This window comes from Protopterus annectens, chromosome 3.part0 (assembly GCF_019279795.1).
Source record: "Protopterus annectens isolate FY-2018-M chromosome 3.part0, PAN1.0, whole genome shotgun sequence".
Lineage (NCBI taxonomy): Eukaryota > Metazoa > Chordata > Ceratodontiformes > Protopteridae > Protopterus > Protopterus annectens.
This window is the reverse complement of record NC_056731.1, coordinates 929,574,833-929,587,526: the sequence shown is the minus strand read 5'-3', so window position 1 is coordinate 929,587,526 and position 12,694 is coordinate 929,574,833. Positions and strand designations below refer to the sequence as shown.

The 12,694-nt window shown below is 39.2% G+C and overlaps 1 protein-coding gene across 3 annotated transcripts in view; it reads right to left on the bottom strand.

Moving 5' to 3' along the window:
• The window catches only part of RBM24 (RNA binding motif protein 24), a 53,165-nt gene extending 44,335 nt beyond the window's left edge, over window positions 1–8,830 (bottom strand). The window contains exons 1-3 of one of the 3 annotated variants that reach the window (XM_044065259.1): window positions 8,358–8,830; window positions 7,208–7,331; window positions 6,196–6,253 (exon numbers count right to left, since the gene is read on the bottom strand). In XM_044065259.1, coding sequence (XP_043921194.1) covers window positions 6,196–6,253; window positions 7,208–7,331; window positions 8,358–8,525 — 350 coding nt within the window. In that variant the 5' untranslated portion in view covers window positions 8,526–8,830. The remainder of the gene's footprint in view (window positions 1–6,195; window positions 6,254–7,207; window positions 7,332–8,357) is intronic. The other 2 variants (XM_044065257.1, XM_044065258.1) reach the window with 2 other exon arrangements.
• Between the last annotated feature and the right edge of the window lie 3,864 nt (window positions 8,831–12,694).

Below are 12,694 nucleotides of genomic sequence, written 5' to 3'. Positions count from 1 at the left end.
CTCAGAAACTCCCTGGCTGTAATGCAGGCCAGAGGGAGAAAAGTTTGAAAATAAAAAATGAGTGTCAAGGCCTTTGAATATGGCAGGGATGCCAACATTGGCATGGTCTGAATCCTGCAACCCAGAAAAACATGATCCTGACAAACAGCCAGAGAATTTTGAAGCTCATCATAAACCTGAGGCTCTGAAGAGAAATGGCAAAATAAAGACTTTTACAAAAAGGATCTCCGGAGAGGATGCCTGACTCAGCAGGTCATTCCAAGTAAGGAAATATTTGGATCTCTTGAAGCCTGCAAAAAACAAACAAAACAATCGCAGGAAAGAGGCATTTGCTGAACACCCCTGGGGCAGTAGAAAGGCCAAAGCACAGAACCAAAAATGCTAGAAAGCAGAGAGAAACAAACTTCCTGAAATATGATGGATTGGAATACAGAGATAAGCATCTGTGAGACCCAGAGACACCAAAAAAGCCTGAAGGAGCAAGAAAGGAAAGAGTCTGAAGGGACAACATCCGAAAGGAGAAAAAAAAAAAAAAGTGTTAAGATGAGAGAGGTCTAACTAGCCTCTTTTCTGGGCACAAGAAACACTCTTGCATAAAAACCCCTTCCCTTTGGGGACACAGGCACCACTTGAATAGTACCTTGAGACAAGAGACCTCAAAGAACCTCTGGGGAAAAAAAAAAGTTGTTCCCGAGAAGGCTGAGGAATGCCCATAAAAGTAATACAAGACATCCACACCATGAAGTATTCCTGACAAATGATTGACAGAACCCAACAAGAAAGGTGAAGAGAAAGAGGAATGTGGCCAAGAACAGAGTCAGCACCTGGTTTGTCAGGAAAGGAAGGCTTCTGAATCCTTGCAGTCAGAGTGGCCTTAGCACAAGGAGCCCATTTTCCACCCCTTTTACCTTTAGCAGGAGGACGAGAATGCCATTTCCACCTCTTTTACCTTTAGCGGGAGGACGAGAATGCCAACAAACAAATGCTGGCTTAGAAGAGTAGTTTCTCTGAAATTGAGGCACATGAGAAAAACATGTTCATGCTCCTGTAAAGCCTTCCCCTTGTCCTGAAGAGATTTAAACCAGCAGCTGCTTTTTCAAACAAAAAGTTTTTTACCCAGAGGACCATCCATCAACTAAGTCTTAATATCATCAAGTAAACATTGAAGCCTAAGCAAAGAATACCTCTTCATTACCAAGCCAAAAGCAGCAGCTCTAGAGGCATTTGCTGCATCATAACTACGTTTGATAGAATGACAAAACTACTTGAGGGAAGTCCCTAGCAAGGAAAGTGCAGAAGACTTACTCTGCAGAGTCTGGAAGATCAGAAAAAAAGCTAACAAGCCTGAAAAAGAAGAGCCAACACATACTTAAATATATGGGTCTGATAACGGCCCTTAAAAGTTAGGCTACCAGAAGTATAAACCTTCTTACCCAGCCTGTCCATGGTTCTGCTGTCAGAAGGCAGTAACAAACTAAGGAAGCAACTGAGATGTATTATCAGAGACAACAGACACCACAGACAACAGACACCACAGAGGGGTTAGCAGCAGGACAGCTGAACAAAAGGAACAATCCTCAGGCACCCTACAAAGCCTACCAGGTTTTTGGGGAGCAGGGGGCAGAGAATCAGGTGCTTTAAAGGCACTGGAAAAAAACATCCAGTAAAAGCAGCCAAAACAGGTTTAGGAGATTTCATCTGCAGTAACTCATAGTATCTCTAAATTCTATCATCCTAGAGATCGGAAGGAAATTTCCTCAGGAGTAGTATCTGGACTATTAGATTCCTCCTACTCTGACCCAGAGCCCAAAGGAGAAAGAATGAGTAGAATATGTAAAGGATTTTTCATCAGAATCCAAATCTTTCTCAGAAGAATTCAGTTACCTGCACCTTTTAAGCGGAGAGGACCAAGGAGGCGCAGAACTAAAACCCCTTCAGGAGGCCTTGGGCAGTAAAGCATTAAATAACCTAAAGTAAAGGCCAGCCACTCAACTTTGTGGCTCCCTAGGAGCAGAAGAAACATGTTTAGTTTGGTTTCCTTTTTAGGGAACGTTAGTCCTAGAAAACTGAGAAGGCTCTGACTGAAGACGACAATAGACAACCCTAGCAGGAACAACTTTGCCAATAACTCTGCAGAGCCCCCCCCCCCCCGATCCCTCGGAAACAAATCAACCGTGGTTCCCCCTGAGCATCCGAAACGGACACCTACATAGCCTCATCAGACATGCTGCCCGCCAGATCCTCACCGGCCTCCAACCCAGTTGCCGCAGAGAAATCCAACATAGCCAGGCGAGCCTCTGGGTTTAATAACCGAGAGAGAAACACCGGGCAGAGGCTGGACAGCAGAAAATTCCGGTCTTAACTTTTTCACCTTCTTCCCCGATGGCTGTCCCCTGAGGTGGAAGTCCCTTCCATTGTATCTTTAACAAGAAGCTTAAGATGCTGGTTCTCAAGATGAAAGGGAAGAAAGCCTACTACAAAGGGTTTTCGGGATGAACACCTTACAAATCAAACGAGATATGGTCATGAGAAGCTTCTAGGCAAAAAAGGCACTTACTGTGGCGGTCTTTATGGGGAATACATCTTCCACACTGGCATTTACCCTTCCTGGATGATTAACCCCAAACAGCAAAACAAAATTCAGGAAAAAGAACAAACCCAACTGTGTACTTATCTGCAAAGGTGAAGACTTCAGCAAATAGTAGTAAATCACCAGAATACAAAAATGCAGTAAAAATGTAAGACAACGGACGTAGGCAAGCAGACCGATGGTTAGAAAAAAAGAGTTTGGACTGGCAGCAAAGAAACAGAGGATGGTACTCTAACGTCAGCATTATGCCCTTATGCTACACGAGGAGCGTTTGGGTGACATTCAGCATACCTTAAAGCAATGGTAGGCTTTGTTAGACTGGCCAGAAGTCGGGCTTCCGCTGCAGGGAATCCCATACATGATGAATACTGCAGTGGTGAATGTAAGGGGACAGTATAAATTTGTCATCCAACTGTATGAAGTGATAACATTAGTTTCTAGGCATGTAGGGAATGAAGTAGATTGCCAGGTCCTTCTTGAATGCGGGGTGTGTGTGAACATAGACAAATACGAAATTAGTTACCAATCCACCCAATGTATTTAGGATGTTGGAGGAAAACAGAATCGCCAGAGAAAAATCACAAGAACCCAGGGAAGACCTACAGACTTCACACAGATGCAGGCTACAAACTCCTTTCTGAAACAAAGTAAGCAAAATGTGGCACCTCAAAAGGGCAGCCTTCTACGACTCATTTCAAGATGACTCAATCTTGTTTACACCAGCAAATGTACCTCACAGCACTATTGGTACCACCCTCCAAATCCAGTCTAGTCAGTTTCCGTTGGCTAATGGTAGTTCTGGCAACAGATTTCTTAGTAGTGGCTGTCAAAATGTGACTAACAGCTAGCAACAAATTCTCATTAATAACCTTCAACTGTGGACCCAAGGACTAATGGAAACTACAGAATTACCCTACTCCCACCTCCAGTCTCAGTACCCAATTTCTTCTATATACCAAATCAGCAACTGTCCCTTTCTGTAGGGAATGATCTAGCCCTAACACTTGCTGCGTAATCGGTTGTTCCTCAGGATAATTGCTAAAGCTCATCTATTCTTACCAAGCTTTAGTTTTTAGAAGAATCTCAACTCTTTTGATACTTCTAATCCTCTTTCACAGATCTCTCTCTCTAATCAAAGTTTTTTTTGCTGCTACTCTGCATTAGAAGTATCACTTTTCAGGTTATCAGAGGCTTTTGTTTCAGTTTCTCTATAGCTGCTTTTCAGTTTCTATGTGCCCATTACTGTAATTTTACTATTTTTTTGCTACTATACAAAACTGCCTATTAACTACTGGAACTTTTCTCTGCTGAAAAGGGACTGCCACGGCCTAGTCGGGCTACCTTGTTCAACAAAAGCAATCAATAAATAAATCCAAATATTTACCCAGTTTACAACATTAATGTACAGTGACTGCACTCTTGTAATTTGAAGAGTATTTCCTATACAGTCCTGCACAAAGTACTTAAGTGTGTCAGATAAGGCAACTATTCTTATCAAACCAGACACTGGTTGCAAACAATAATTAACAAAAAATCACACACTTTTCTATTTGTGCTTTAAAATCAGTCACATTATTGCCATCTGTAATAAGTTTCCAAAAGATGCAATGAAGAACGAAACTGTTGGCCTGTAAATTGCCTACAGCTGTGCACACAGTCAAAATCTGTGCAAGTATGAAAATATATCTTGCAATGGACTGGTGGTGTCCTGTCCAAGATGTATTCATTGGGAGGATGGCCTAATGGTTAAGGTGTTTGCCTTACAAACACAAGGTTCAGGGTTTGAGTCTCACAAGGGATAATTGGCTAGGCTTAAAATAGCTCGCAAGGGCAGTTAGCTTAGTACTAACCCATGAACCTGCACATTTTAAAAACATGAATTAGCTACATTTCCCTACCTTAACTGCTTTACTGCTCGAAGCCACATTTCTACATCTGCATTGCAATACATGCAGATATAAAACTAATATTTTTTAGGTTTGTTGATTCAAGAAGCAGGAAATAACGCGACTGTAAACTGGAGCTTTCTTCTCAGTCATGAGTAGGCAAAGCAACACAACATTTTGTCCACTGTGCATTTCAGAAATACAACAGCAGCAGTTTCTAGTCAAAAACTGGCTGCTAAAACCTTAACAGAAAAATTTAAAATAAACTCAAACAAAAAAATAAAAAAGTATACAGCAGTACTCAGTATCTTCAAACAGAACTCACAAAGCCACATACTAGAGAATTTTTGCTGAAATATTTACATTACCAGGTTTCTGATAAGCCCCTATTACAAAGGGGGCTTGCTAATCACTTTAGCAAAGACTCCCTTCAGCAAGTGGAAACCTGGTTAATACAAATATTCTCTTACAGTGAGATGTCCTATACTGGCATCCTATCAAGTATTCAGTTTAGCTGCTAAAACATATGCCTAAACTAGACATGCAGTTTCAGCATCACACTAGCTACCATATAATGGAAGCAATTTTCAGCACATATGTTCTCAGTGGTCATTTCATTTTCAAATATTTACTGTATTGACGGGAAAGAAAGGTTAATAAAATGTAAACTTCTACTCAGCTAAAGCTTCAGAAGATACAGGCAAGACACACAAGACCACAGCAGTGAACGTCTCTTTGGTGGCTCAAGAGGATTAGCCTCTTGTCCTTAAAATGGCCTTTAAACAGAGGCCAAAGAGGGCTACACAGTCACTGCAAAAAAGCAGTCAGACCATGCATATATCAGTTACACTACCCCATCCTTCACTACGTAGGTAAAACAGGAATGAATGAAGTGATATCTTGCAATCATTTAAGTAGTGCATTCAAAGGCTGATTGAAAGCATTTGATGTAAACAACCACATTAGGGAAAAAAAAAAAAAGTAAAAACGCAACATGCAAGTTGATTTTGTAACAAAGAAAACCACACATTTAGCAATCACTATAATAAGAGTGTTAAAAGGAAAAAATCACAGGCTACAGCAAGAAAGCAATAAATAATAATCCCACTGCTCCCCCATGGCAAAGTCAACACTCCTCCACAAAACAAAAAACAAACAAGAACTTCCCCAAATCCTCACTACAGCCTTCTCTCCAAAAAGCACACAGTTTAGCTATAAACACCACGTCATTACTGTAGAAACAAAAAGGCACACTAGCTCTAATGACTATTAAAAATATAACATACATGCATTGTTAATCACCATTTTAGCTCGTTTGTGTGTGAGTTTACAGAACTATTCCACCTGTAAGCCTCAAATCCTTCCCATCAGTTATCTTAACTGTAAACGATCCCTGTCAGATCAGAAAGAAAATAGAGTTGAGTCATACCCAAGAAGTGGGAAGTGCAACGGTCTTGTAAAACTTAATTTCTCTTTAGAGTAAGATGTTCTTTAAAGGTGCTTGGGTGATGGCATTTTCATATGGTATTTTGCAATAAGTTTAGAAAAAACATTTTGCCATTCAGAATGAGACCAGCCTGGGTTGTAGAGGTGTACATACAACTCAACCAGAAACTGTTTTCACTTGAAAAAGTTAAAAAGTAGAATACAGTTACAAATTTGCATTTAGAGCAAATTTAAATAAAGTGTTATATTAATCCAGGGGGAAAAAAAACTTACCCATACGGACGCTGAATGAATGCAGCAGGGTGAATCTGCTGAACTCCAAATGCAAAGCCTTGGGATAAAACAAATACAATAATTAGTAATGAACTCATAAATGGCTTTAAAACACTTAAAAATGACAGCTTCCTTACAAAAAAAATTGTACATGCATTTACACTTCTGAACTTAATTTTGTGCAATGCTTCTAATCTAGCACAAACACATACCTACAGAATGTCCACCACGTGTGCTTAAATACCAAGCTACAAAACATTGGATGCAGTCATAGGCAATAATGGACCTTAATGCTCAAAAGTAATTACTGACCAACTGCTGCAACAATTTATTAAACTTGAAATTAAAACTAACTCGGGTGTATGTAAAAGTAACAGTTCTGCATGCATCAGATAAGGCAACTATTCTTATCAAACCAGACACTGGTTGCAAACAATAATTATCAACAAAAATCACACACTTTTCTATTTGTGCTTTAAAATCAGTCACATTATTGCCATCTGTAATAAGTTTCCAAAAGATGTAATGAAGAATGAAACTGTTGCCTGTAAATTGCCTACAGCTGTGCACACAGTCAAAATAAAGTATGAAAATATATCTTGCAATGGACTGGTGGTGTCCTGTCCAAGATGTATTCTGTGCCTTACAAACACTATCAAGATGGGTTCATGAACAGGACAAAGGCAGATACCAGCATGCCAAGGGGAAAAAAGTAAGACTTGCATTACTAGGGAAAATGAAAGGAGTTAAGCATCAGTACAGAAATGTACACTTGTTATATTGGTATACACGCTGCATTACCTGCAGCTATAGCATCAGTATTTAATTTTCATTAAGTACTTTATTTGTGCAGTTTTACTACACATCTCATACTAAGCTAAGCAGGGGATGCATGTGCACGAAGTTATTGGTGCAGGAAAGCATCAGAAATGTGTGGTTTATGGACACCGACCACTAATTTTATAAATATCCAAGAATACGTAATTTTTTTTAAATGAAAGACTTCTCTCACCTGGCTGCATTATCCTCGGTTTTGCTCCCAAGTACGCTAAGTTCACATTTGCCTTTCTGCCATCTATGATAGGATTAGGATCCTTGCAGGCCCTTTCTGCAGCGGCTCTGTCAGCCATGGTAACCTTAACAATATAAAATTTTAATTTACGACACTTAAAATACAATATATTGTACATCTAGGCTGTGAAAAAACAAAAAGAACACTAGCAACATAACTGGAAAATGCGGGCATAAGTTACACTACTACAAACAGTGCAGACAAAAATATACAGGAGGTACAAATAAAGAAATGCACATCATGACCACAGTTCCTCTGAAGGCTCACGTTAGTCAGGAAGTTTAAGTAACTGCGTTTGTTCCCAGGTATCATAATCTCTGTGTTTAAATTGTTTCAGCATTTACTCAAGAGGTGCAGCATTAAAGCAACGACGTTCAAATTAATTTATGAAGTGGTAGCATCACATATTAAGTGCACACTGCTCCAAATACACAATGCATGCTACAAGACCAAATAACTATTCTGAAAGAGCAAAAACTAGCCATCTCAATGAACAAATCACAAAATTTCCAGCAACCAATTATCTCCACACTTAAAACAATGCAAAAAAACACTTCAGCACAATATACTCTACAACTACTTTAGACGTTCTCAAGGAAGCGCCATATAAAAATGAAGCGGTTTTTAAACTAATGTAGTCCTAAAACCACAATATATTACGGTAATTTTTACTTGCAACTACCAAGGGGACGCTAGGCGCTTTCGACATCAAAACTTTGTTCAGCCGGTAGTAATCCCGAATGATTCAGCAGATACTGAACACATTTTCAGACAACAACCAAGTTAACAAAATACATTCTGATCTAGCTTAAATCAAGACAAACAACACTACACATACCTCCCCATTCCCCAGATATGCTCACACAACTTCTGCAGCAGCTGCATCGATCCCAAACCCAACAGTACAAGCAACGTGCAATACCAGACTGCATGGCCTGACATCTCCCTCTTGATCCCCCTTCCCCCTTATAAACGCCTGGATTTCGTGCCCCACCACACAGGGCATTCGGATAACATAGCAAAACAAAGATACAAGCAGGGAAGGTAAAAAGAGTTAAAAAAAAAATAAACGCGTGCAACCCCGACTTACAAAACCATATCCCCGGGACTTGCCCGTTTGTCGGTCAGTGATGACCACGGCCTCCTCAATCTCCCCGAACACTTCGAAGTATTTCCGCAGACTGGCATCTGTCGTGTGATAGGGAAGACCCCCAACAAAGATTTTAGTGTAAGTAGTATCCTTCTGTGTAGTGTGCATATTCAGCAACAGGAAAAAGAAGAGTAGTGCAAAAACAGAAAAAAAAGGACAAAAACAACAGTCAAACTCCCTCCGATAGCTTTGTAATCAGTATATCCTTTGGTGGTTATAAGAGGGAACTCAAAACCATCTGTAGCACGCACACAACGTTGCGCGTGGAGAAAGATCGTTGGAACTTTGTTTGAGGTAGTTAGAAGTGGAATTTTGTGGAGAACACTTAGTCTCCAACAACAGGCGACATGAGGTTACCCTCAACGAATCCAGTTGCGTCTCTAATAAGTAACTCGCATTTTCATTTACCACTCCTCTAAATGATATTTGTTTGCAAACTCCTCCCTTAGGCAAAAGGGGAGGGTGGAGCGTGGGGTCATTTGGCCCGCCTTCCAAATGGAATACGTTTCCCCTCCTCGGTTAAGCACGAACCAATCTAAGACTATGCAATGGAATAAAACGCGTAGCCGTGACGCCTTCTCAATATCATCCAACTATTGAAAAGTTGAAAGAAAGTATCGTTTGTCTTGACCAGACGCTGTCTTTGTGACTTTGTGCCTTTTTCTTCCTGTAGACTTTAAAGGGGCGGTTTTGACAGATAATGTTTTGCGCTGTGGGGTGGAGCTTGGTATCCTTCAGAAAGTCAGTACAATGTCATTTGTTTCTAGCAAAGTTTTATCTGCATGTGCTAACTTATCGAAAGGTAGGGAGTCTTTAAACCAAGCCAGCGTGATAAAAATGATTAGTAACTACTAAATAAACCTTTACATTATTCCCTTTCTTGGTATTTGCAACTTGATTCGTGACTCTTGATTATGCTTGTTTTACCGTTTTTTTTTTTTTTTTTTTTAAAAGATTTTAAAGGAACTAGGTAGCCACCCCGGCGATGTAAACCTTGGCGCTACATGATTGTCACTGTTGAAGTAACACCCCGACCCCAGGTGCAAAAAAAAAAAAAAAAAAAAAAACAGTTGGGGGAAAGGGGGTTATGGATGGATGGATTAATATACCGAAATCTTGCGTTACTGGGGCAGGCCCAGAGTCACAACATACGCAGTCCGCTGCTTGGTTACATGAAGGCGTTGGGTTCACTTTTAAACGTTTCGAAGTTCAGTAGTGCTTTGTTTTGCTTTTGCTTTTCGTTTGTACTTACTTTCTACGGTATTGTGCAAACAAAGTACGCATTCACACAGTCAGCAACGTTATTGGAATATTGGAGGTGATTCCAATCCTTAGTTGGCGATTGCAAAGGAGTAGATGCGTTTTGAACATCTGCCTGTATTGGTTCTGAGCTGCTGTAAAAATAAAGAATATTAAATAATAAAAACATATTCTCCCACAGTTTCTTGCTGTCCGCATAACCGGTATGAAATTGCCGGTGTTACATCCCCCCCAACATCTGTTTCTCAACCTTCAAGCTCATGTCTACCACCTGCTAAGAAAAAAATTATAGTGCTGAGCCAAATAGTTGTATTTATTTCTTAATAAAGCTAGTGGAATGATCCAAGATCTGAAACATTGGTTTCAGTGCACAGAGTCAAGCAATGCTATAAGCAAGTTGCAGTAAACTGTGTTATACATTTTATAGTGGTAGGTAAAATGAATTACAAATGTATACCTTAATCTCTATAAACATTCATTGAAATGTGTGCCATCTTGTGAGACACATAGTCAGACTTGAAACTGGAAGAATGGAATGAAATCAAGCAGATTAATATCTGTAAAGTGTGTAGAACATAGAGTAATAAACATGTATGAAATCATCAAATTTATCATTTAAAACATCACAACTGTGTGTAAAATAGACTTCCCTTGTAGCCCACAGGATTCCTGAGAGCTAAAAAGCAAAGACGTAATACCACATTTCATAATGTGTGATATCTGAGATGTATGCTTGTTTAAAGTAAAATGATACTGAATCAATCTGCATCAATATTTAAATGTATAAAAGTTCATGAAGTTTACTTGTATAGTGGTTAATAATTTAGTGAATAAGAAGGTACAGCTGGACCAGTAAAATAAGAAAAGTCTGAAATGGAAAAAAAAGAGAGATCCTCTTTGGCATCCTTTTAATAAGTGGTCATATGTACTAATTATCAAAAGTGAGATAGGACTCCTCCTGTGAGAGCTGCAGGAAGGGTGGGGTGGATGGGGCACCTTTCTCCCAGGTACCTGCTTAAAGACTGTGCCAATTGGGTGTATTTGTTATTTATGTATGAAGATTAGCAATAAGAAAAAAAGCTTGTTTGCTTAACTTTTGTTGTTTTCAGATTTCTGTCTGTGCCTGCTTCCCCACCCTCTTTCTAACTTAAAAAAAGCAATCATCGGCACATTGTTACATTTTATGTAAGGTACACAAACCTCCCAAATCATCTGGTTGCCATCCAGTTGGTATGGTCATATGCCTTGGATGTTCTCTCACATTCCACAAGGTTTATTGATGTTTTGAGTTCTGGAGTTGACACAACATGATGTTCGTAACTAAGCACACTAATGTCTCAGCTGCCCGTATCATTTGCCTCATGTTGCTAGTCTGTTCCTCCTGGAATGTGCTGTTTTATGACAAATCGCTGATGACAGTCACTAAATAATATACATTTGAGTTTCAGACTTGATATCCCTCAGAAAATCCATGCTAACACAATTCTTGTTATTTTAGCAACTAAGCAATATATAAAATCTGTCCCTATTTTTCAGTCTCCCCCCAACACACACACACACACACACACGCACGCACTGTTTTAGGCTTTGTCCAGATTTCTTGTGCTAAGAGGGTGATTGGTATGCTACTGTGGTTTTTTTTTAAAAAACCATTAGCATTCTTTTAGTAGTTTGATAGCAATACATTACAATGATCTTTGTGAACATTTTGTTTTTTTAATATTCACCATCAGTACTCCACATGAAAGCAGCTTACATTTTAAATTATAGTGTATTACTACTCCATGCAGGTTCTTTGCTACTGCCCCAGCTCATAGATTAGGACTTCCCTTGTTCTGTCGCAATGATTTGTTTATTTGTTTTCAGTAAACATTGTTTTACGGCATAGCCCCTCTGTAAAATGGTTGTGATTTAAAAGGGACAGATCAGAGAGCAAATTAAGTAAATATACACTTTTGTTCATTGCTTGTAATCTGTTTGTCGTAATCTGATTCTTTTTTGACATAACCCACAAGTAATGCCTAGTTTTACTTTACAATAAACCACTTCTACTTCCCTTTAGTAGAGCATATACTGTGCTATTTCATTTTTTAAAGTAGAAATTGCTTACTTCTGAGTTTTAAGATCACTAGGATGTGTAACAACATTGCCCACGTTTATTTCAATAAATGTCTAGAACTGTAAATTTTATTTTAATTCTTCATTCTTCTGAATATGTCTTTTCAATTTATAATGAGTCAAACAAGACAACTTTTAAATGTTCTATAAGCGTTCCAATATTGCTGTCTGGCTTGGCTATACTCAGAACAGGAGGCATAGCAGGAATGAGGGTGAGGGGACAGGGGAGCAAAATGGATGTGTCACCCCAAACATTGAACTCCCTTTCTGTGCTTCTTGTAATACTTTTTAGGTTAACATGTAATATGGATCAATCAGGATAAATGTTTTATTGCAGTACTTGGATGTTCTTCATATTGATCACTTCTGCAATAGCCTTAGCTATATGGGTTGTATTTTGCCAGGGATATAACAGCTGGCCAGTTTCCAAATCTTCAGGGCACTTTCCATGCACCCAAGCTGTCAAGCAGCTCAAGCTGAGCTGATTAAAACACAAGTTTGGGCATGAAGCCCTTCATAGCTTTACTGCCACCAAAGAATGCGCTCCTCTGAGGCTTTTGTGGCTCTAAGTCAGCATGTGCTTTCCTTAGCTGGGCAGAAAAGTTCTTTGGGGAAAAAAACTTCCGTTTTCTTATTTTTTACTGATGTTTTATTACTTTCCTCTTCAGAAAAGTTATTTTAAACCTAGAAGTGGTTTGTTTTAACAGATTGTCTCAAGACTGCAGTGTACATTTAAATGAAGTACTCACTGTTTCTGTTAGTTTAAAAATAATGTTGTCTAACTGATAAAACTATCCTCCATGGAGAAATTGTGTTTATTTTAAAGCTGTGGGGCTGCCATAGTGTTTGAAGTATCTTTTTACTGTGTTTTTCCTGTCAAAAAAAGTTAACTTTTGTGG